Raw genomic sequence first — 23918 nt, forward strand, 5'->3', positions numbered from 1 at the left:
GTGAAGAGTTTCATTTCAATTTCCCATTGACCATACATGCCCAGATAGTGAAAAAATAACTAAAATAATTTCATATCATCCCGAAGCCCTTCATTGTAGTGGGCCCCGGCCCCTTGTTGATGACCACTAACTCCACCTAGTGGTAGTGAAGTCTAACTCGAACTAACTTAATTCACGCCCTACTTGATTTTAAACCCTAAAATGTATGGAAAACACAATAAAACACCATCAAGGCCTACTCAAAAATTTTGATGTTTGGGAAGACCTTTTTTTTAGGCTACTTGTCATTCAGACTATTCATAACTAAGGAGAAACATAATAACTTTTTTTTTCACAAAACAGATATCTGTTTATTTATCCACTTATTATTCTGGTATTTTACAATAATTTCCGGAATAATATTGACTGTGGAGCTATACGGTAGTTTACTGTTACCTTGAAGCCCAATAACTGTTTCGGACCAAAGAGGCTTTGAATACTCGTCTGGCGCATTGCTTTGTGGGTGTGCGCGGCGAAGTAAAATGGCGGACTTGGCAAACGAAGGTAGGCATTGAGATTGAGTGTTGATATAACAAAACAAAGAAATGTTTTTAAAGGCGGTGTTGGTAAAGCTTTCAATTTAAAAGGTATGCAAATGTAGCAGGTATGACCAGACATTCAAGTACCGATTTGTAGTAGGGATTAACATGACAGATGAGATAGCTAGTATGAAAACGCCGTTTAGCTAGCATTAGCTTATTAGCTGATGCTATATTGCCATCGACTAACTTGGTACCTTACAGACAACATTAGCACTGCTAGCTCACAGTTCATGGAAATGGGCAATTAGGCTGATCAACTAGCTATACTTGCTAGCGTAGCTTTACTTAGCTGTGTTCCCGGCCTTTCGCGTCTTTGATTTTAGGCGGGGACTAGAGAAGCTGTTCAGTTTATGATCACCCTGCTAGCTGACATAAGTACCGGTTGCAAGGAAAACTCGGTCATCAAGAGACAACTCGCTGCATGCACGAGGGTTTTGGTCATCTACCCAGCTCGCAAAATAATATAAACGTTACGTACAATGGAAACGACAGTGTAACGTTAGACATCCTATGTGAATCCTAGAATCTTGGACGTTTCTTAGCAAGCTAACCAGGTAGCCAAATAACGTAATGGTAAGGCAACAATTATAAGCCTTTACCATTCAAATAGTGGAATGTATTACAGTATAATCACGCCTATAGCTAATGCCAGTAACTTATCACTTTGGATTTGTAAAGTTTTTTTCGGTGGGGTGCCCCTAGCAATTAGCCCCCTTTCAACGTCCAATGCGTTCTGCAATTTTTTTTTAAGTGAACGTGGTTTACTGGCTAGGACTAATGTTAAGGTTAATGTTAATAAGCCATTTGCGATTAACTGTTAAATAAAGTTAGGTTAGTGAGTAGCTTTGTATTTGACGTATGCCTGGCGCATACAACATTGATGGAGGCAATAATTGCGTACCACATGCCACCACGTTAGCTAGTCATGGATGTACTAGCTGTGGGTCAACATTCCAAATATTTGTTGTAACGTTAATCTGTGCTAACTTTAGCTCAGATAACTTGATTGCATCGGTTGGGGGTCCGTATATAGTAGTCAGGCCTAATAGTTCAGTTATTTTGTGAGCTATCCCTGTGTTATATGTGATGTGAACGATGGGCTCAGGTTGTCATTCTTTTTTTTTTTGAACCGATGTTACGTTAGCAGCTGGCTTGCCTGAAGCCAAATTTACACCTGAACACTGTCCAAGGGTAACGTTATTTGTCAGCCACTCACAAACTAGTTTCCTTACTGTCCTCCAGCAACATGTTTGACAGACACAACTTGGCTGTCTCAACTTAGCCTGCTAGAATACTTAGTTAGCATGTTATAGAGCTGGACCTAATAATGATGTATGATTTGGCAATATGAATTGTAATAGACGTCTTTTCTCATGTTTAATTCACTGTTCTTTTTGAATATTCGAGTTTTTGTATTGTGTAATTAAATTCACGTGTTTGGCTTGACGTAGCAGTTCAAGTCGTTCAGGCAAATTTGCGTAAACGTTTGCTGCTAGTTGGCTCTTAAGCTCCAGCTTTCTGATAGCCAGGTCGGATACGCCCACCCAATCGACTGTAATGCATCCTTTTATACGCGGCTGCGTTTCATCCCGTTTCAACGTTTCATCCTTGAAGGAGACAGTTCTACGTTTAGATAACAACGTTTTTAAATTGGATTAAAAAAAAAAAAAAAAACAGTTTAATATCGAATAGCCTATGGTCACATCATAGCCAGTGATGCAGCCCATTGCATTTAGTGTTTCACGTCCACTCTCGTGAATCATTTTTCCCAGCCCAAATCAAGTAATACTTGTAATACAAGTGTATACCGGGACTCCTGTTGTGTAGGTCTGAATAAATTTATCTTTTTATTTGTCAAGGGCGGGGACAAAGGGGCAACATTGTGCCTTGCTTTTCCCTTTACTGTTTGTCACTGTTATGAAGACTGTTGATGCTCCACCACAACTAAAGGCATACAGCGGAGATCCTGTCTTGGTTTAAGTCGAAAATGGCCATCATAAAAACTGGATTGATTTTGGATTCGTATTTGTATCTCAGCCAGGAATGTGTCCCATTTTGTCTGATATCTTGTATTGTTCATGTATACAGCCTTGCTTTAAATGTTTTATACATGCTTTTATGCAGTGTAGTTTCCAAAGGTAGTGGCTACTTTTCCAGTGCAGGAGCAGCCTTTTGGCTGCTGTGCAGCAGTAAAGAAAAGTAACACATTTTGGACACAAAACATGTCATATGGACACTTGTATGTGAGAAAACAAAGACACATTTTTAAACAGGATTGCCCACTCATGCTTTACATTTAGGTGTTAGTTTTAGTCCCAATTTCATTAGCATTTTGTGAGTGCATTATAGTGTGTGTGAAGCTTTGTACATTATATGCATGCATGCATGCATGCGTCCATTCAGTCATGCATGAGGTGCAGTTTAATAGCTAAGCATAAATAGACTGCCGTCTCAGTCCAGTAATACTCTAGCCTAATTCATTTTTACTCAACATACAAATCAATAAGCAGTGTCTGCAGAAGTAATATTTCCCTTTTTTCAAGTTGCAGAATACTCTGTTTTGAGCAAGACCTCATTTGTTGACACCTCTGGTCTTGTTATGTGAGGACATTGGTGTGATGCACCTTGTGATTATGAGCTTTGTTGAGGGAGAGGAGAGTGTTAAACATGCGTGAGAGGTTTTGCATTAAACAATATTATGCCTGGGGCTACATGCATGTGTTTGTGTTCATTGTTACCTCAGTATTTGTTTATTATCTCAGTCACACTGTGTTTGTTTCTCCCAAACAGAGAAGCCTGCCATAGCCCCTCCAGTCTTTGTCTTTCAGAAAGATAAAGCACAGAAGGTGAGTCTGATGCACAGTCCTCCGCTCACTAAGGGCTTACTTGAGCAGAGTGTGTAGAGTGAAATTGCCAGTTTAAGCTCTAGTTTCTCTGACCCAATGGATCCTCGTGTCTTTTTTTCTTTCAGCGATCGGCCGATGGGTCAAGTGCTGAAGATGGAGAGGGTGAGTGCATGTATATATTTTTAACGTATACATTGAGGTGTTCATTCATGGCCCATTTAGAGAGAGATCTAAATGGACATCTAAATATCTCTTTCAGTATCCCCCATTTAATATGTTGGTGACATTTTGCATGCCATCTATTTTGTAACCCAGAGTAATTTGAGTATAAACTATTTTTTTTTTTAATTTTTCATAGATGCTAAAACATGTTCTGTTTCAGATTCAGAACGGGAGGAGAGTGAATACTGTCCTCCAGTGAAGAGAGAGAGAACATCATCTTTAACACAGTTTCCTCCGTCTAACTCAGGTGAGCATGGACACTACAGCAGGTTTCAGAGGTCAAGCAAGCATGCAATGCACTCCATGAGGAAGCCTCAGAAAAGGATACAAATCTTGGTAGGCCAGTGTTGTAAGCGCAGCCTCTGGTCTGAAAAAGAGAAGCCTGTTACCATGTTACTCAAGGCTAAGTGTTGTGCTACTGCACCATCGTTTAGCACCCATTAAATTAGCTCTTTACCCTACAGTGTAATCAATGCACAGGAAATCACAAATAAAATGTTCCCATTTTCACTGTGATTGGATTTGTCTGAGGCACGTTGTTGAACTGCTGAAACAGTATATTGTTGGCTGGATCATTCATATGTTGTGTAATATGTCAGCATCCCAATTAAATTAGATCTTATGACTGTAAAGCCTGTGAGCTCCATGTCTTGTTTGCTTGTTGACTAGCCAGTGTAAACAGTCTGCTGCTGCAGTGTTCTGACTACATTTCTACAATTAATTGGTAGTTGTTGGCTGATTCACGCGTTATGATTTATGATTTCTTTCCCTCTCTTTTAAGAGATGATTTGAAATGGTGATTAATATGTCTGTGGACTAAATCACAGGGAAACGATTATAAGCTTTGACCTGCATTGGAAGAGCGGTTATTTTTACTCCTATGGCCTTCAGACTTTAATCTGTATTTTGATCTGTGTGTGTGTGTGTGTGTGTGTGTGTGTTTGAGGTTCAGTAAGTCTGGTAACATTGTTTTTGCCCATCTCCCCTATTTGTCAGTTGAAGGCATTGACCTGCCTAACCCATTTCTCTCTCCCATTCTCTCCTTTCTACCCCTCTTCTGTGCTCTCTCCTTCTATACCTCTTCTGCACTTCCTTTTCTCTGTTCTCTCCTTTCTTCTCCTCTTCTCTCTGCAGTTTCAAAGAATAATGTGTTCATGCCCTCAAGTTTCTGCCAGTCTCCTACTGGGAACTCTGACTCAGAGCCAGGTGAAGTGTTATTACTTACTTAAAAACCACACACACACACACACACACACAGAGAGTGTATTGAACAGAGAAACACTCTCAAGACTCCTTGTGCTGCATAAATTAATCACTTGGGTAGTGTGTTGGAAGCTTGTCACTTTCCCTGTGGGTACATTATAAACTGCCTAGCATGCATATGGAGATGGTGAGGATTTTTTTGGAGCCTTGTGTCTATGTGTGTCAGTGTCGGTTGGCGAAGGGGCTTGGACATTTGGTGCACGGCTAACCAATGTCTGCTCGCTGCAGTCAAGCTTGTTTTTATCCACTGTAAGGGACCATATTTATACTGTGTCAGGCGTGCTCTGGAGTAACCATGGTGACTGCCTCAGTTAGTGTTGAGAGATGGAGAGAACAGGAGCGAGAAAGGCTAGAAAGAAAAAAGATTTGAAGATGCCCAGAGTGTCTCATGTGCATGTCTATTTCCGGCACCTTCCGAGACAAAGGGAAGTGGCAACCAGACTGGCAGGCGGTGCAGAGTGGAGTGCACAAGGGCTGTTCAGAGCTCTGCAGTCAGCCAGAGAGGAGGCAGAAAATAGGCTAGCGTGGAGCAAAGCGGTCCAAGCTGAAAGGAATGTGCAGAAGTAGGTTTTCAGGCCTGAGGTGGGCTCTTGGAAGTGGTCAGCAGGGATGTTCCTGCTTCACTGGGCTGTCACTGTGAAGGGCCTTTGGGGGTTGGGGTTAAGGAATCACCAGCCATGGTGAGGCATCTGTGGGTGGGAGGTGCGATGTATCAGAATGGAAGCAATCCTGGTAGATACTTTAAGTTGGTCAGCAATCGTAGAGTTCTCTGTTAGACTATTAATGCAGTGTGTTTAGACGGATCCTGTATCCCTACTTCCCATCACCCTTGTTTTGTTTTTGTTGTTAGCTTGTGCCCTGACAAGTGTAAAATATGTAGATTAGGGCATTCACACCACTGAAAGTGTTATGAAAGTGCTATGAATATTAGGCCTGTGTTGAGACTAAATTAGTTTCCAGGTCCACTGGCCCTGTTAATCCGGTCAAAATAGATTAGCGTAAAGAAGGAAAGTGACTGTTAAGAGGAACCCACACCGTGTGCTTGTGTGGTGTGCCTATGTTGAGGGCAGATATGACGGCATTCAGTGCTGTTTGAGTTGATGTTTAGGCTAAGACATGATTAGCGTGAGTCTTAACAGCAGTAGTACATCATTGCCGTCCTGGAACATTTGTTGTTCTTCCACGTGAATAATTTTGCCTCAGGCAGACTTTCTATATTCACGATCTTGTCTCATTAGTGCTCCAATGGGAAAGGAGGCTGTTTCACTTATGAAGTTTGTCCTGAACACTTGAATCAGTGATGAGAAAAATAAATCTCTATGTAGCTGCAAGTAGGGCTGCAACAATTATGTCAGAGTGCCTCCCTACAGAATACAGAAGAAGCAGTGGTATTGAAATATGCCAGAAAACGCACTTGCATTGCAAGATCGGGCCACACGCACACCTAACTTGCAGACATTCCTCTTCGATCCAACCACAGCCAGACAGGAAATATATATATATATATATATATATATATATATATATATATATATATATATATAGCATATAATTTGCGGTGTTTTATACTTTGTTTGTACATCTTTTTTTTTTTTTTACCTAATCCTGCCATCTGCGGTTAAGTGGTCTGGCGTGGTTCACTCGGCCTCCTCACCGTTGGCTTGGTGTTGATGTTGTGTTTGTAGCCAGTAGACAGCCCGCCACACCGACAGGACACATTCTCAGTTTGTTCCCTGTGAGCTTGCTTCTGCTCTACCAACACTTGTAAGCAGCAGAGAGACGAGGCGCAGGGGTGATGTACTGGTGCACATTCAGTGGTTACACAGCCAGCCATGTTCTCCACAGAAGCTTTGCCTTCACGCACCCAACTGATGTCTGTCTGATGCATGACTCTGGTGTCTGGCCAAAGTTCTATGTTCATGTTGCTTGCTGTTGCCATTGTGCAGTACTGTGTGTTTTTTACTGTTCAATTCCAGTCCAGTTCTTAGCTAACGTGAGTTCTCTCGTCTGTCCACAGAGGAGAAGCCTGTGGGATTTCGCCTGAAGCCTCCGACGCTTATCCACGGGCAGGCGCCCAGCGCAGGTAAGAGTGCTTATCCCTGGGCCAGGCTAATGCAGGTGGGGTTGTGTGTATCGGGAGGCTATGCAAGCTTTCTGACCTTATAGGCATGAGAACCCTTTAAGAGGGATGTGGTTTCAGGCGAAGGAGTTAAGGCTTATGTTGTTTTGCTGTGCTGTTAGATCATTTGGGCATTTGGTTGTGTTTTTGGGGTGTGGAGAAGCAGGTTGTATTGGATGTGTGTGAGAGAGAGTTGAAGAGGGGGAGAAAGCGAGTGTGAATGGTGTGGATGAAACCATTGGTGGGTAAGGTTGAGGGCCCGTGGAAGGGTTAGGGACTAAAATTTTGTGTGTGTGTTTGGGGAGGCGAGTGGCTTGATTGTTGTGAGTGTGTTTGCGTATTGAGGTGGGTAAGAGTTGCGGCAGGGTTGAGCGTTGAGGTCAGCTCTGTGGGGCGTTCAGCTTCAGATCCAATCCATTAGCAGGTTCTTTTCCAGGCGTGCCCAGCCAGAAGCCCAAGGAGCAGCAGCGCAGCGTCCTTCGGCCCGCTGTCCTGCAGGCGCCGCCCACCAAGACCTACACAGAGTCCAGTGAGTGTCACACACACACACACACCAAGACCTACACAGAGTCCAGTGAGTGTCTCACACTAGAGTGCGGATCGGGCCGCAAATTTCTGTCTGAACTCGGCCCGCGTCCAACAGAGTTGCGTCCCGACCCGAACCCGACAGGCATTTTCATTTTTATGTCCGAACCCGACCCGAGCCCGACGCAGATGATGCCTCAGTTATTCCCATGCTAGTGATTAAACGTTCACGTTTGTGGATAGCCTGTCTTTTTAGCCCATTAAACGGAACACACAACAAATTGTCTACAGAATCAGATGAGCGTGCACGCACGCAGGTCACACACAGCGCACATTAACACAAGAGGCCCAAGCAAGCATAGCCTAAATAGAATTCTTGTCTTACCATTGACGAAAAGTCTTAAAAATGAACTGCAACAGTCGTTGAAACTACAGTGCCTCTCACTGATCCATATGCAGCATCGACGTTAATTGGGGCAACTCGAGTAAATCATCATCCAGTTGAACGAGACGACCTTATAGCCTACCGGTAGCCTATGTCTTTACCACAGTATGCAACGCAAATTATGTAGTCGTGAGACGTGACCACACGTGTGCATTTCAGGCGGCATGCCTGAAATGCGTTGTCACGATAAACAAATCTTGCACACAGGAACAAAGCTATTAGGTCTTTTTTACATTTTACTTTATTCTCAAAAAACAAACGTTTGCATCATGTAAAGCAGACCTGTTGGTTACCCAACATAATAAGGAATTTAAATGTAAAGCTTCTAATGCATATCGCCCCCATGTGTCCGTGTCCGAACCCGAACCGAACCCGACTACAATTTCTAAATATTTGTCCGGACCCGACCCGTCGGGTCCCGTCGGGTAGCCACACTCTACACACACACACACACGCAACCACACACACACACCCACCCACCAAGACCTACACAGAGTCCAGTGAGTGTCACACACACACACACACACACACCAAGACCTACACAGAGTCCAGTGAGTGTCACACACACACACACACACCAAGACCTACACAGAGTCCAGTGAGTGTCACACACACACACACACACACCAAGACCTACACAGAGTCCAGTGAGTGTCACACACACACACACACACACACACCAAGACCTACACGGAGTCCAGTGAGTGTCTCACACACACACACCAGTGTTTCCCACAGAATTGGATTCAATTTGGTAGCTGACTTGGACAAGGGGGCGGGGGGTATTAAGATCGTCTTGGTAGTGTATAGGTCTAATTGAGTGCCTGTCACTTTAAGACGTTTGAGGGAACCCTTGCTATTGTAACACGGTTGAAAGGCTGCTGATGTGTGGATGCAATTCATAACGTTTTCTACATAGTTAAAATAAAGGTTCGTACTTCTCCTTGGGACAAGCACTTTTGAATTTTGGAAAACACTTTTCCATTTACATCGGGATTTTGCAAACATTCAGTGTCAGAGTCAATAAAATGAGCCCTTCAACGAAAGCTGTCAACGAACGCAGCTGTAAGTAGGCTAAGCATGCTAAATTCGACATCCAAACAGTATTCTAACGTTAGCTTTGAGATACTGCTTGATTTCATAACTGCTTGATTTCATAACTTCACTTAGTTTAGTCCCTTCAATGTAGCCTACTATGTTGTGATAAGGCCTTAGCAGAGTTCACTTCAATGCAGCAGTTTTGAACAAATTTGCGCAGCATGGTCATGATGCTAAGTGGATTTAATAGCAATTTAGCCAGACGTCTTCTATGCAATGCTTCTATGTGGCAACAACAATCCTTCAACAATCAAATTTTGTTAAATGCACATGCAGAGGAGTGGCAGCGGGCTACGAGAGAGAGTGGGGCGGGGCAAGGAAAGGCTGCGTGCGTAAAAAGCGCAGCTCAATGGCAATGTAAGGATTTGACCTTATATTTAATTTAAATTAAATTAAACATAGAATATTAATCTGTGGCGGCCGATTTTTATTTTGTGGCGCCCCGCCACAGATTAGTCAATGTATGGGAAACACTGCACACACATACACACCCACCCACCAAGACCTACACAGAGTCCAGTGAGTGACACACACACACACACACACACACACACACCCACCAAGACCTACACAGAGTCCAGTGAGTGACATATATTAACACACACACATGCATACACACACACTGCCCACCAAGACATACACAGAGCCAAGTGAGTCTCTCGCTCACACATATTAACACACACACACAGCCAACCAAGATCTACACTGAGTCCAGTGAGTGACTATACACACGCACATACTAAGTCACTCCCACATGCACACACTGCATACCAAGACCTACAGAGTCCGTTGAATCTGTCAGACACATGCAGGTTAATGCATGCACATGCATGATTCCATTTTGGTATTCTGAGTCTGCTTGACTTACACATAGGCATGTTTTAACTCATGAAGACAAACACGCATGCTCACCCGCTGTATCTAAAAACTGCTGCAGTTACACACGCACACACACACACACACACACACACACCAATATATAACCTCAAGGTTGAGTCCAGGAAGAAGAGTTATTCCGGCACATAGTTTGGCACATGTATTCCTCACGAATAACTGACTGGTGTTCTGCTACACAACTTGGCTACTCACCACAGTGTTGATGTGTGCTGTGCATGTGCTGGTCAGAAGGCTTGTTTTGTTAACCTCTTGGCCTGCCCTCTCACCTGTAGAATCAAGTTGTGGGACGAATGGGGTGGGGACACTCTCGGACGGAGCAACAGAGTCTCCGACTGTCATCCAGAACAACATAGAAAAATCGGACAAACCACAGGTGAGGGACCAGGAGTAGTGTCATGCATGTTACTTTAATACACTGCTTTCTTCATGATGCTGTAGAATGCTCTATTCACTTAAATGGGCCTTCCCAACGTTTGGAGGTCTGATAATTTTGTATAACAAACCATTGCTAAGTATAACAGGCCGTTGTGGGTTTTGTGCTTCTTATTCACGTCTTTCATATTACTCCACAAGTAGTCTGGTCACTTCTTGCAATGGAACTTTGTTCAAACGTGAAAGCAGACGGTTGATCAGCTGTATTGTAAAGAATGCATGTTTGAAGTTCAGCATGTGTTGCGAGCTATTCGTTTCTTAGCAACGAAGAAACGGTAACAAATAAAGAAGAGGGAGACATCATGTAGAATTTATTTTTTCGCTTTGGCAAGTAGCCGTATAATAAGCGGAATAATGTATAGAACAGCAGTCATTATTGGGAAAAGAAGTCCTTTCAGGGCGAAGCAAGAACCCTCCTGGCACATCGGGGTCCGGTTCGCCTGTCGGGACTTATTTTCTCCATGATGACCGCCAATCTATACATTATCCCTTATGTGACGCCTACATGTGTTACTTACACTGTTTTTTATATTCAGTGATTGCTGGACAGATAAGTATCGTGCAAGGTTGTCTAAAAGTTATAGCAGCCATAAGTCGTCATTGTTGGTTTGAAACGAGCCATTCTCTGCGGTATGGTAATTGTGTCCTTTTAGGCGTGTAGAACTGCTTCAGTAAGTGTTTCTTTTATTTTCATTTATTTTTTTGCACTTTGTCTACGTTTTTCCACAGCAGAATGATGACAAGGACTATGGGAGTGAACCAAGTGGCCAGAATAATGAAAAGAAGGATCCGCTCAAAGAGTCCAGTTTTGTGTTTGGCCAGAACATCAGAGAGCGGGCCAAGGTGAGTGTGTCCAGTACGTCTTTGAAAACACAAAGATTGTAACCAATTCCCATTCAGTTCATTCACATATTTGAAGCACTTGCACATTTCAACCAAATTTTCATCAAAATGTAATCTGGTCAGGGCAACGTTTACGGAAACGTATAGTACCTAGATGCAAACTCCTCACCTTTTTGCTATCAAAATGGGTCACCCATAGGTCACGAGATTCATACAGATGAGAAATGATTGAGCAGGGGGACTCCAGAGACTAGAGGAACTTTGAAAAAGGGATATATTTTGTAGGCGATAAGGACACCGCATATTTACTTGTAATAACCATCTAATTCCCAAAGTTTCCTGGTCAAACATGCAAATTCAGGAAGAAGTTGAATAGACACCCAGCTACTGACTGCATGACATGTTTAAGTGATCACTTGAAGTCTTGAGGTCTTGTTAGGTTGGAGATTTTTAGCATATAGAATGTTTGTGTGACTAGGTGGAAGAGAACAGCAGTGCAGCCAATGACACGAAAGACCCTGCCACGTCAGATTCCCAGCCAGGTGGAACGAATTACTTCCTGCAGTATATAGGTACCCCCAGGTAACGCCTATATTAAAGTATTTTTTTAAATATTTGAAAATGTAATCAGAATAATGTTTTGTAACTGGGTAGCAGTGCCCAGTAAAACAAATATTGTTTCTGGCCTTTTTTTCAGCTCTCAGAATGCCACAAACAACACAGACAAGGAGGCCAAGTTTGTCTTTGGGCAGAATATGTCGGAGCGAGTGTTGGTGAGTCAGTGTTTTCACAAGGCTTTAGAAGTGGGACCCTGAAGACATTTTTTGCAACACACTCATTCATGTTTTAACCAGCATTTCCCTTTAGGCATATGCTGTGTTTTTTTTTTTTTTTTGCTTAAACACAGCCAAACTGAAATTCTAAAGGATTATTCATCAACTTTGCGTGTATGTGTACTTGCAGAGCCCCCCTAAAGGTGGCGAGGGTGTGGGGAGCGGGAGAGAGAGCCCGGCTCCTGTGTCTGAGCCCTCCTCACAGGAGGCTACGCCGGAGAAGGGTGAGTCCTCTCTTCTCCAGCACAGTTTGTCACCGCCCCCTAGAGAATACTCAGAGCTCTCACCAAGCACAGTGAATGTGAATACACTTGTTAAGGTGTGTGTGTGTTCAAAAAAAAGTTGTAGAGTTGGAGTAATTGCGTGCTCCCTGAGACTTCTGATCATTTATTTTCTCTACCTGTTTTGAAGTTGAAATTCTCATCATTCATTGACTAAAATTCAACCACATTCGAGTCTCAAGATCTCAGCTCAAGATTTCATGACTGACCAATGGTGACTGGAGCAGGAAGCCGTTCATACTGAGCCCACTCTGCTGCTCCCTTCTCATGTCTATACTCTACTGCCAGTAGTCCTTCAGATAGCCAAAGCCTCTTGGGCTCTGCTCTGAGCTGTACTCCGCCTGGTCCTCTGCCAGCTTCTCTTGCCTCCAGTGATTGTAGAATAACCGGTCAAAGATGGGTCTGTGTGCAGGTCCGTTGATGACTCAACCCTGGTCGTCCTCACAGTGCCACGTAGCTGATTAGAAACTTTGCCTGTGGTCATGATTTGGTGCCGTAGAGTTGGAGATCTTGTGCCATATTAGACTGCAATAGAATATCAATAGGTTTTGTTGCCATGGTGAGTGTATCGAATCTGCACTGTCACTGTGTTTGTCATCACAACAACAGTGGCCAACTGCGTGACTGAACACCTGGTTACACTATTCAAATGAATGTAGTCATACTGGAATGAATTCTTTCATGCATGGTTACCTCACTGGGTGGGGGGGGGGGGGGGGTTACAAAACTACATTGCTTTTATGATCCCCATAGTGTGGTCCTATAGCTAATTTGTAAGCTATTTTGTGGAGTTGGTTTGCTAGGTTTTGGTGCAATAGCGTGTGTGTGTAACAAATGTGGTGTCTGCTGTTCATTTTCCTGTCCCAGCCTCAACAGCGTCGGCGTCGGCAGCAGCGGCAGCAGCAGTAGCAGCCAACAGTGTGGCGGAGTCTCTGGAGGAGTCGGCGGCAGCCTACACCAAAGCCACGGCCAAGAAGTGCATTCTGGAGAAGGTGGAGGTGCGCACCGGCGAGGAGTCGGAGAGCAACGTGTTACAGGTGGGGCTCCTCCTGGTCTGCAGCCTGATCTGTAGCGTTGGAGTATTTTTCATTTGATTTTGAATCTGATGAATGTTGTTTGTTGTGAATGTTGTACTGGCGACCTAATGGCTGCCGGGGTATTGGACGTCCTCCACAGATGCAGTGCAAGTTGTTTGTGTTCGACAAGACGGCACAGTCGTGGATCGAGCGAGGCCGAGGCCTGCTGCGGCTCAACGACATGGCCAGCACTGAGGACGGCACGCTACGGTCCAGATTAGGTACGGCCACCGCTTGTCCTAAAGCCGTCTGGTCAGGGGTATTTACCTGGACATGGAGAGAGCAAGGGGTAATCGGCACTTAATCTGCCTTTGTTTTGTTTTCCTTTTTCCCCTCACCTCATTCACCCTCCTTGTTTTTTGCTCTCTCTCTCTCTCCCCCCCCCCCCCTCTCTGTCCCCCTCTCAGTGATGCGCACCCAGGGGAGTCTGCGTCTGATCCTCAACACTAAGCTGTGGCCTCAGATGCAGGTGGACAAGGCCAGCGAGAAGAGTGTACGCATCACTGCCATGGACACTGAGGACCAGGGGGTTAAAGTCTTTCTCATATCGGTATGCAGACTCAACAAATAATACTCTTTAATCAGGTGTAGGTGACCTGGTGAAGACAAGTTCTCAGGGATCACGAAATGTTGGGCCTGATTTTGCCTTAAGCTCAGTGTTTGGAATAACGCCGTTTAAAAGAACGGCGTTAAGTAACAACGTTATTTTTTCAGTAACAGGGTAATCTAACTAATTACTTTGCCCGTCGTTACAACGGCGTTAACGTTACTGGACGTTAAATGCGGTGCGTTACTATGCATTGATTGAATAAACTGTAATCCGAACGCATCCCTGGCTCACAGCTAGTGAGGAGGTGGGTTAATAATGACGTAAGCGATTATGATTGGCTAAGGCAGAGTCATGTTTCATGGTAGCCTATCAGACCCAGTGTTTTTATACACTTGCCAGCACACGCGCCACACACACACAGATGCAACCATAGACATAATATACATAGACGCCGCATTGGCTGCTGGAAACAAGAAATGCGGCCGCCATCTTGGACCGGTCATACTCCTCATTGCGTTGCAGCAGAAAACACAAGATGACAGCACTGTGCAGCATGTTCCTGCTCAAATCGGCGGACCATACTCGGGGGATTTACTTTTCACAAGTAAGATTTAACATTACCGTACTATTGGTTGTATTTTGTATTTTCGAACAATGTGGCCTGTATCATAGCTACATGTATGACCTTTGCAGCAAAAAAAACCGCGTGAAAATCTGTTCGGTATTCAGTGAGATATGATTAATTAAGTGTGCTGACAGCTCATTGCACCGGCCAAACAGATTACACTGAGTGGAGTGGATGACCGGTCCAAGATGGCGGCTCCAAATCTCGTCAGCGCTAGTAGGGAGCAGCGGTCGATGCGGCGTCTATGTATATTATGTCTATGGATGCAACAGCTAAAATATAGATTCGACGAAACAGCAGAGGTCAAGAGCAATCCGATGAAAAGTTGGTATTTTCAGGGATGCAAACAGCGCGCCTTTTGGCGGATGCCGCCTTTTTCACGGCTGTCTGGGGGACTTGTGAATCGTGCAGATCCGACGAGTTTTTCTTTGGGGGGGGTTGAAGTGTCTGATTATAATTTCATCAAAGTTAATTCTGTATTAAAATGACTACATAAACACAGCCTACCGTTACAGTCCATGAAACATAGGAAGTGTAAGACAACACTAAATCAAAAAGCTGCGCACGTAAAAATCCCATTTGCTGCGCACCATTATCCTACTGCTACAAGGCTGCACTTCACTGCACTCACTGCAAGGATTTAACGTTACATCTATCAGTCCGGGATCCAGTAATTTTGTGTCGCGCCTGGTCTTTTTTGCAAGAAAGGTAAGGTTAACCATATTTGATGTCTTCTAATCACATAATTTCTACCATTTGCATTGTGTAATGTTTAGGTTGTCCTAATGTGTCATTACAGTCTTTACAATAACTATGCCAGGTTAGTGCTAGTTATACAACAATTGGGTTCTATGGAACTATTTATTTGTTTCTGATTGGCCGAGAGACGTTCCATGAGTTGGAATATCCCTAGACATTTCAACTCGGACTCAGCACAGTTAATAATAAATCACTCCGCGATACAATGCGAAGATTTGACACAATGTTCTCATCCCAGCTCTCCACTATTTCAAGCAATGGGTTACTCCTTAGCAAACCATAACGAAACAGTGCTTCACCACATCTGTGGATTAAGCCACACAGTCAACTCAATGTAAGTAAGATAAACGAGGATGCTAATTGTTCTTAGCATTGCCAGCATTGTGTATAATATGATTGTCACTTGGAGGAGACTTACGGCTCCCACACACAGCTGCGTTCCGTCAACGCATTCCAGTGGGTGTTCCCGACGGTAGCTATGCAAATGACTTGAAGTAAAACCGTAATGTGATTGGTTGGTGCCGTCCGTAGATTGGCTTGATTGGCCGGTGCCGTCTGTCGGTGCAGCCTCAGCTGAACTCCTAAACGCGAGCAGCGGGAGAAACGCGGCGCGACGGACCCACAATTCAGTTCGGCAACGGATCACGTGAGCCCATTTAAAGTGAATGGGATGCGTCTCCAGCAACGCGATGCACGCATCTGTGTGTGGGAGCCGTAACGTTAGCATAATTAGCTAACCGCTGCTAACGTGCTAGCATCGTCACGTCAGGCTGTGCACAGTATTAATTTATGGTGAATAAATGTTATATTAAAGTTGAGTGGTTCTGCAATGTAGACAATGTTTCCGTTTTTTTTGCAGTACCATGTCCCTTACATGACATGGCCCACTGTCCTTGTAACATGCATTCAGCAAACCTAGATATGAATGTGATTTCAGCCCGACTTTCAAGAAGACATGTAAACCACCAAGACACGTAACCATAGACAGTAAAATAACGAGGGATCTGGAATGTTGGTTACCTAGCAACCAAGATGCTGTCTATTGAAAAGGGAACTATTTTTTGATGCGTAAGAACGATGTCGAAATTAACATTTTTAAACAATAATGGGGTGTTTTCAGATTATTTAGTTTGTTGTAGAATTGTTGTATAAAAGCAATATAGCACTCGTGATCGTGGGATTGGTCATGGATATTCCCACGGCTGTTGTTGCCTGCGCCATTCGGCCTCGTGGCTACGGCCGAACAACACCCGTGGGAATATCCATGACCAACCCCACTCTCACTCGTGCTATATTGCTTAAGTAGCACACTAGCGCTACATTTTACATGACTAGCAAAAATACAGTTGGATTTTTTTTTTAACCTTGTTTGTTGCGTCAGTCAGTTTAGTTCAGTTCCGGACAGACTAGCAGTATTTTGTCCTGTAATATTTTAGTAGCAGCCTAACGTTATATCCAACTCTACCCCCTTTCCAACGTGTAGCCTAATAGTAACGTACTTGTTTAGGCTAGCAGCTTGTTGACGTCTAGTAGCCTAATGAGCCGCTGGTCTAGGCTTTTTCGTAAATGCAACCCGAAGTGACAAGTGACTAACTGACTTATTTTCAATGACACCTACCACATAAGGGCGAGAAACTGATGTGTGGGCTTATCCTAACAGACAGACCGCACTACTATTGATACATTTTAACTGTACATTTTCGTGCAGAATAACGTTATTTTGGGGCGCATTGAGAAAGGGGGCAAAGTGAAGTGAAGTGAACTATTTTGCACTCTGTTATGAAACTGTCAGGTCTAGGGTAACACTATGGCTAATATATGCAACTTTTCATTTACAGAATGAGAGAATTTGATGAGAGTGAGGCACTAACAGTTAAGAAAGTGGATGAGGGTTGTAAAACAAATTGGAACTGGTCTTGGTTACAGGTTGAAACGGAGATTGAGGTCAAGACAGCCAAACACAAATTCAAAATGTCAGACTTTTTCAAAAAAAATTGAAAAAAAAGGGACATGCCAAATGTACTTTCTGCATGAAAGAGATTAATTATGCTAACAAGGGAGTGCATGCTCTGTTGAATCACTGCCAGAGTGCTATACACAGAGAGAGTGGCTACCATCATATCTACCCAGTGTGGCCCAGCTCCTCTGTCAAGACAAGCCAGCTACCAGCCAAAGTCAGGCCCCAGCAGACAGAATAAGGGAAGGAACTGGGACAGTGTATTTTCATATAAATAATTTTTGTGTGAATAGGGTGAGCCCTGGATGGCAGAGGTGCAGTGGCGATTCTAGACATTTTTTAACAAGGGTGGCACTGGTGAGGCACTGATTAATTCAAGGGTGGCATGAGGCAAAACAACCAGATAAACAGAAACAGGCTCAAGATGTGAAATTAGCACAAATACATTAGGGAAACCAGACACAAACACCATACTCATAAATTGAAAGAAAAAAAAAAAACACAAATACCTTACTCTCACATAAAATGTCTTTGTATTTGAATAAAATAATAGAAACATATTAAAGTTAATTATCTAAGTTGTCTGTCCCTGGGCTATGCTGTGCTAAAACAAATTCCATCATGGGGGCATTAAAATATAATCCATTTTATTCTATTCTATTAAATGAAGATATTTACTCATCCAATACATTTCCCCCCCACAATAACTTATATCTATGTGCATCTATTTTTGTAGCTGTTAAAATAATTTGACCTGTTTTTTTGTCTATTTGTTTATTTTCTTTAAAGTTCTCAAGAAACTTGAGGGTTGTATGAAGGAGTGTATTGTGTATGTGAGCAATTTCATCTTCCTAAATCTCAATATTATGATCACAACAAGTGTGGGCAAATTATGAATTACATTTTCACGTGGGGTAACTTGTTGCAGGGCAACCACATAACCGGTTCCATGTCTTCCGATTGGATGATTAATGATCAGTAAAGTTCTCAAGAAACTTGAAGTTGGTATGAAGGAGTGTATTGTGTATGTGAGCAAACATTGTTAACGTTGCACATGGGGCAACTTGTTGCAGGGCAACCACATAACCGGTTCCATGTGTTCGAATTGGAAGACTAAAGTTCTCAAGAAACTTGAGGTTGGGATGAGTGTGTGAGCAACCTACATGTTACTTATCTGCCTGAATCTCAATATTCTGATCACAACAACTGTGGGCAAATTACAAGTCAGCACCAGTGCTGCATTCATTGTTTTTCACTTTTATAATCACATCACCAAAAGTAGGTTATTGGTTTTACCAAAAGTATTTGGCAGTATTTTTAAACTACAAACCTATAAAGTATTTTGATACAAAATACGATGCCATTCATTTCCAACTAAATAAAATACAAATCTATATTTTAAATACATCAGACATGCCTATCCCTGGCTGTTGGCTGCAGTAACTCAAGCTAGGTAGTACTTATTGTTTTGTGTTTATGTTAGTTTTGATCCAATTTGACAGCTTTGCTATGTTGCCCACCCAAAATTTCTACCAGCCCACCCAAATATAGTAGCCTAGCCTAGGTTAGAACCAGCCCTGCCCTGCATGGAGACATATTTTACGATAATAATGGAGAAAATGTTAGCAAAACTTTAGGTTTTTGTTAACGAAATCTCCCTCCCTCATTCATCTATTTGCGCAACAGCCCACATTCTGCGTTCAATCCAGAGAGACAAGTGAAATAAATGTTTTTTTTTTTTTTTTTTTTAAGCGGCCATAGGCACGATATTTAGGCTACCTCTGTTAGGCCTACAAAAAGTTGCAAATTAAGGAGTATTTCCTGATCGGGGAAACCTTTCGGTCCGCGGTTCTATAATATCATTCAATTGTGCCGCAAATTAACAGACAGAAGTGGGGCGTAATTTAAATTCATGGCTCCGTAGACCAGCAATCTACTTGTCGAGGAGGCTCATAATTTGAGAAACGCTGCAGATCATAGACAGAGAAAGCTCTGGGAAAAGAACGCAGGCACATGATTTTGTTGTCACGCGCTACTATGGAAAATGAACTTTATAAAGACTGGCTCGGCCAATAAAAAAAAAAAAAGGAAAAAGTATGCCAGATGGCCAGTCCAGCCCTGCGTTCAGGAATTATTTAATTATTATAAGCAAAAGTGGAACGTGCACAATGTTTCATTTATCCCTCCTGATCGGGACGAATAAAACAGGTATTGGGGACGAAATAAGCATACAGTTTAGCCTAAGCTATGTAAACTTCCAATAATTTCAATATTTTACAACAAATGCTTGACTGGTTGAATGGTCATACATGTCATCAGAATATCGCTACCTGTAGCCTAGATGCGACGAGTGTTTAGTGAGTAGGCCTAAGCTTGATGAACCATAAATGAAAAGTTTTCTTAACATTACATTAGGACATTATTACCATTAAACACTTTTACAAAAGTATAGGCCTAGCCTACAGTTAACACTTTTGGGGGTGGCCAATCGAATCTCAAGGGTGGCCTGAGCCACCCCTCTGACTCCGCCCCTGCAGAGGTGGAGGCAAAATGTAATTATATGATATTTCCTGTGGGGGCGTGGGCTTCGATAATCTCACTCCTTTTTGACCATACCTCTGTTTGCATCCCTGATTTTCGAGGTGGAAGCACTACTTCAAATTCATTGTGGTCAAAGGCAAGAACGTGCATGTAATGTGTACATTATGTCCAGGAGTGAAGACTTTGTCGACATCCGTTGACAACTCTAATTTAATGAAGCAGCTCACACACGCATCTAAAGCTAGTGGCCAAAAACACCGTTACCTCTACCACGGATGATGGCTCACCATCCACTAGCAGAAAAGGACTCGTGGCAAAGTCTTCCAAGCAGCAAAAGCTAGATCTTTCTGCCTCACAAAAAAAACCTATGACACAGGCTGAAGTCAACTGTATCGATGTGCAATATCTTGAATTTCTCCTTTGGGATCAATAAAGTATCTATCGATCGATCTTTCGTTCGTTCGTTCGTTCGTTACCTTATCATAGAGTAATTTTCACCCGCACAAAGTTGAATTCGGTATTTTGCAAGTTTATTTTTTAAACATCGCGCCCAGGGGTGTGGCAATTAACAACCTAGGGAGGGGCCTGGCGCATTGTCTAAAAATCGCTATCATACACCACCTAAACCTGGTCAGAAGTCAATGGCGAGTTGTTCATATGCTATTTTAAGAGCGCATGTCAACAGTCATATTGGCAGGTGCACACACCATCCTTCTATCATTCATGAACGCACACTAGTGCACGTCCATGCATTACAAATTGCACGATTACAATGGGAAACATAATTAGAATAAAGATATTACGAAATACTGTACATCTCATGATGAGTAGTTATTCACCATCATTTGCAAATTGGTAATGACGGTTAAAAGTGATTAGGGGAGAGGCGAGAGACACGTATGGAGCACAGCTGAACAGTCATGATAGGGCCCATACTTTCCCTGGTAACGTGTTACTCTTATCATAGAGTAATTCAGTTACTAACTCCGTTACTTTTTAGAACAAGTAGTGAGTAACTAACTAATTACTTTTTTAAAGTAACGTTCCCAACACTGCTTAAGCTTAATAGACGCTGCTATTTTAATGCTATGAAAGTCTGTGAACACCATAAACCTATTAATAGCTATTTAAAAAAAAATGAATGATTCACAATATGGAAATGTAGTCAGAATGCTGTGAAATTATACCAAAAAGTAAAGTTCAACCATTTTAGCAGACTTATTCTATATCCCCACGTATCTCAAAACGGCAAAGTGCGACTTCTTTTATCGTGGAGTCACATACCGTCTTCCCGGCTTCAGGTGCCCAGTGGACGCTCACATTGGGTGTTCTTCATGATTCAAGTTCAAAAACTTTTGGTGTTGTTCTTTCTTCATTGGCTTAGTAGTGACACTAGAAACATTTCTTCCCCTCTCCCTCCAGGCCAGTTCGAAGGATGCAGGGCAGTTAGCAGCCGCGCTGCACCACCGCATCCTGGCCCTGAAGAGCCGGGCAGAGCAGGAGCCCGAGCCGGCCCCACTAGGCCCTGAGCCTGAGGTGCCCCAGTCCAACGAGGACGACAGTGATGATGAGCCCAACAGCGCAGAGGGGGCCACGGCCAACACCAGCGGTAAATATACACACACTTAAATGTACACACGTATGGCATACACATTGATTGCAGTATTGCACGCGCAGATGCACATGCGCACACACACTCGTGCACATGAATCTAACACACACACGGGCATGTACAAAGAGTCCTTACTATGAATTTGTATTACTCAAACTGGGCCTTTACCATGTTATTAGCAACATTAGCCAATCAGTCAAGTCATACAGACATACGCTGTGTTGCATTCTGGGTATATGGAAACAACAATCTCTCTCCCTGCAGGTACCTCTGAAGGAGGGGAATCCCAGGAGGCCGGGGGGACATAGCATTTCTGGCATCTGCCTGCTAGGAAGCTGCTGTACAAGGATTTTTTTTTTTCCTTTTTTTTTTTTTTCCGAGCAGGCATCTCCATGGACAGCCCGTAACCAACACGGGTCCCTCAGACAAGTGCAGTCCAGTGGATAGTAGACATCTAACCCTGTGTCGGAATCCTTCACCCTACTTGTGCAGTTGTTTTTTTTTGTTGTTTTTTTTTTGTTTCCCCCCCCCCTTTTTCCCTTTGCATTTAAATGTAAATCTGGAATTTTTGGAATTGTCAGTGTGTTTTTTTTATTATTCTCTCTTTGTTTGGTTTATTTTTTTGACTGCAAGAAAAAAAGACTTTTCCATTTTGGTTTAGGACTTGGAATCTCATCATATTGATGAGAGCAAGGGAGCTCCTCTACATTTTGAATACGGCACATGTTTCTAAATATGGGACCTTTTTTTATTCTTCGCCAAGCCACAGCTTGCTGTCACCTGGGACCTTCCAGAAGGATGACACACTCACTGTTGACCAGTCATGTCACTAATGGTTACAGCACCCATTGGACTCTTATCCCCACCCAACCCCGCCCCACCCCCTCTGTCTCCATATCCTCTGTCTCATCTAGTGAAACATTCACTCAAACTCTAATTTATTTTTCGGACGATTTTCTTTTTATATATATATATATATATATATATATATATATATATATATATATATAAAAACACATCTACATACATATGCACTGGTTAGTAGGTTAAGCCAATACCATTTAGTCCTCCACTGTGGTAGTTAAATCTTTTGTTGGTGTGTTGAATAGATTAATCCAACAACTGAGGCTATCATGCTTTGGAGTTTTTGTTTTAAGGCTTACAGGCACGAGAATCTCACCCCTCGCCGTGTATGTACTTGTCTCCCTTTGTGGTGTAATATCCACTAGATGTTGCAGTTAATTTGGTCCATTTTTTCTTACAAATTCTCCATGAATTTAAAAACAGCCTTTCAGATATTGGTTTTTCTTTCTGATGGTTTGTATTATTTTGCAACATTTTTATTGATATATTAACTTTTTATCCACTCTCCAGAACCCAAGTTGAAATTAAGGTTTATTTTGTGTGGTAAGAGTTTGAATGAAATCTTGTCTGTCCAATCCTTGAATGTCCTGTTAATTTCATATAACACCATTTAATAGGATCCCATGCTTCCTACACTTTACAGAATAAATCTTTAAAACCAGACAAATGAAATGGTGCCCTGAAATGATTGTGTTTCTTTGATCTCTGACCAATGGATGAACAAATATTTAGCTCAGGAGTTTTATGCCAGTGTTTGTGTTAGAAAGACCAAAGATGTATTTTAAATGTCAGTGTAATATAAAAAAAAAAAAAAAAAAAATAGGCTATTCTGTGATTTAGTGATTAATTAGGATAAATGATTTAATTCCAGTGTGAGGTTTTGTCACTAAACATGTTCTTGGAATACCCACCAGTATCTGTCCTCAATTTCGTGCCTCGGAAATCGTTTAAAGCTCGATGTCATCGAGGATGTCTCTTGTCTAATTGCCACCAGAGGTGATGTGAAACAAGGAGAGTGGACTAATATGCGTGGATGCAGCATCCTACATGGAAGCGTTTATAGTCAAAATGTGCAATCACTGGGCCAAGCAGCCACTGTGAAAATTTGTTTCCCATTAATATTCTCAGCAATTTCCAGATTGACATAAAGTAGCCTAATTAATTTAGAGTCTGGAAATACCGGTACTTGACACTTATTCACATTCTGTTTTTGGATTAGTACAGCACACAAATTCCATCCATTATTTCAACCAAGCTCTGATTATTGTGCATAATGTTAATGATTGATCATAATCCCCAATTCTCTATGCTGTATAACAAGAGGTGAAGCTGCCGCAATATAAGTAATTGACGTGTCTAAAGTGATGCATGAGAGAGCAGAGCTCATTTCTCATATCTGTCCTGGATTCCTCCAGCCTTATTGCAATCCCTCCTCATTTCCTTCACATGATTGATTAGGAGGAGGGGTTACGACATGAGTAAGAAGGGAAGATTGACAAATAGAAGACGCTATAGCTTAACAGTTAACATAACAGTTCCTTCAGTAACC

At 42.6% G+C, this 23918-nt stretch overlaps 1 protein-coding gene across 6 annotated transcripts; it reads left to right on the plus strand.

The window, feature by feature from the left end:
• The first annotated feature begins 494 nt into the window (after positions 1-494).
• ranbp3b (RAN binding protein 3b) lies at positions 495-23869 on the plus strand. Of its 6 annotated transcripts, none has more exons than XM_042098116.1 (17): positions 495-543; positions 3372-3427; positions 3553-3589; positions 3810-3896; positions 4784-4855; positions 6930-6995; positions 7456-7560; positions 10269-10369; positions 11158-11271; positions 11750-11853; positions 11969-12044; positions 12235-12328; positions 13253-13422; positions 13562-13682; positions 13869-14011; positions 21316-21502; positions 21770-23869. In XM_042098116.1, exons 1-17 carry the CDS (start codon positions 522-524, stop codon positions 21811-21813), a joined length of 1599 nt encoding a protein of 532 aa, XP_041954050.1. In that variant the 5' UTR covers positions 495-521; the 3' UTR covers positions 21814-23869. The 6 variants fall into 6 exon arrangements, with proteins under 6 accessions (XP_041954050.1, XP_041954059.1, XP_041954069.1 ...); XM_042098125.1 differs by having other exon boundaries at positions 497-543; positions 11161-11271; XM_042098135.1 differs by having other exon boundaries at positions 497-543; positions 7468-7560.
• The last annotated feature ends 49 nt before the right edge of the window (positions 23870-23918 follow it).

Source organism: Alosa sapidissima, chromosome 1 (genome assembly GCF_018492685.1).
Source record: "Alosa sapidissima isolate fAloSap1 chromosome 1, fAloSap1.pri, whole genome shotgun sequence".
NCBI classification, from domain to species: domain Eukaryota; kingdom Metazoa; phylum Chordata; class Actinopteri; order Clupeiformes; family Clupeidae; genus Alosa; species Alosa sapidissima.

Bases quoted from the DNA above. Each gene is read 5' to 3' on its own strand.
- ranbp3b (XM_042098116.1), top strand. From the start codon at position 522: ATGGCGGACTTGGCAAACGAAG. The intron at 3,897-4,783 runs GTGAGCATGGAC...TTCTCTCTGCAG, and splicing joins GTTTCCTCCGTCTAACTCAG to TTTCAAAGAATAATGTGTTC. The intron at 10,370-11,157 runs GTGAGGGACCAG...GTTTTTCCACAG, and splicing joins AAAAATCGGACAAACCACAG to CAGAATGATGACAAGGACTA.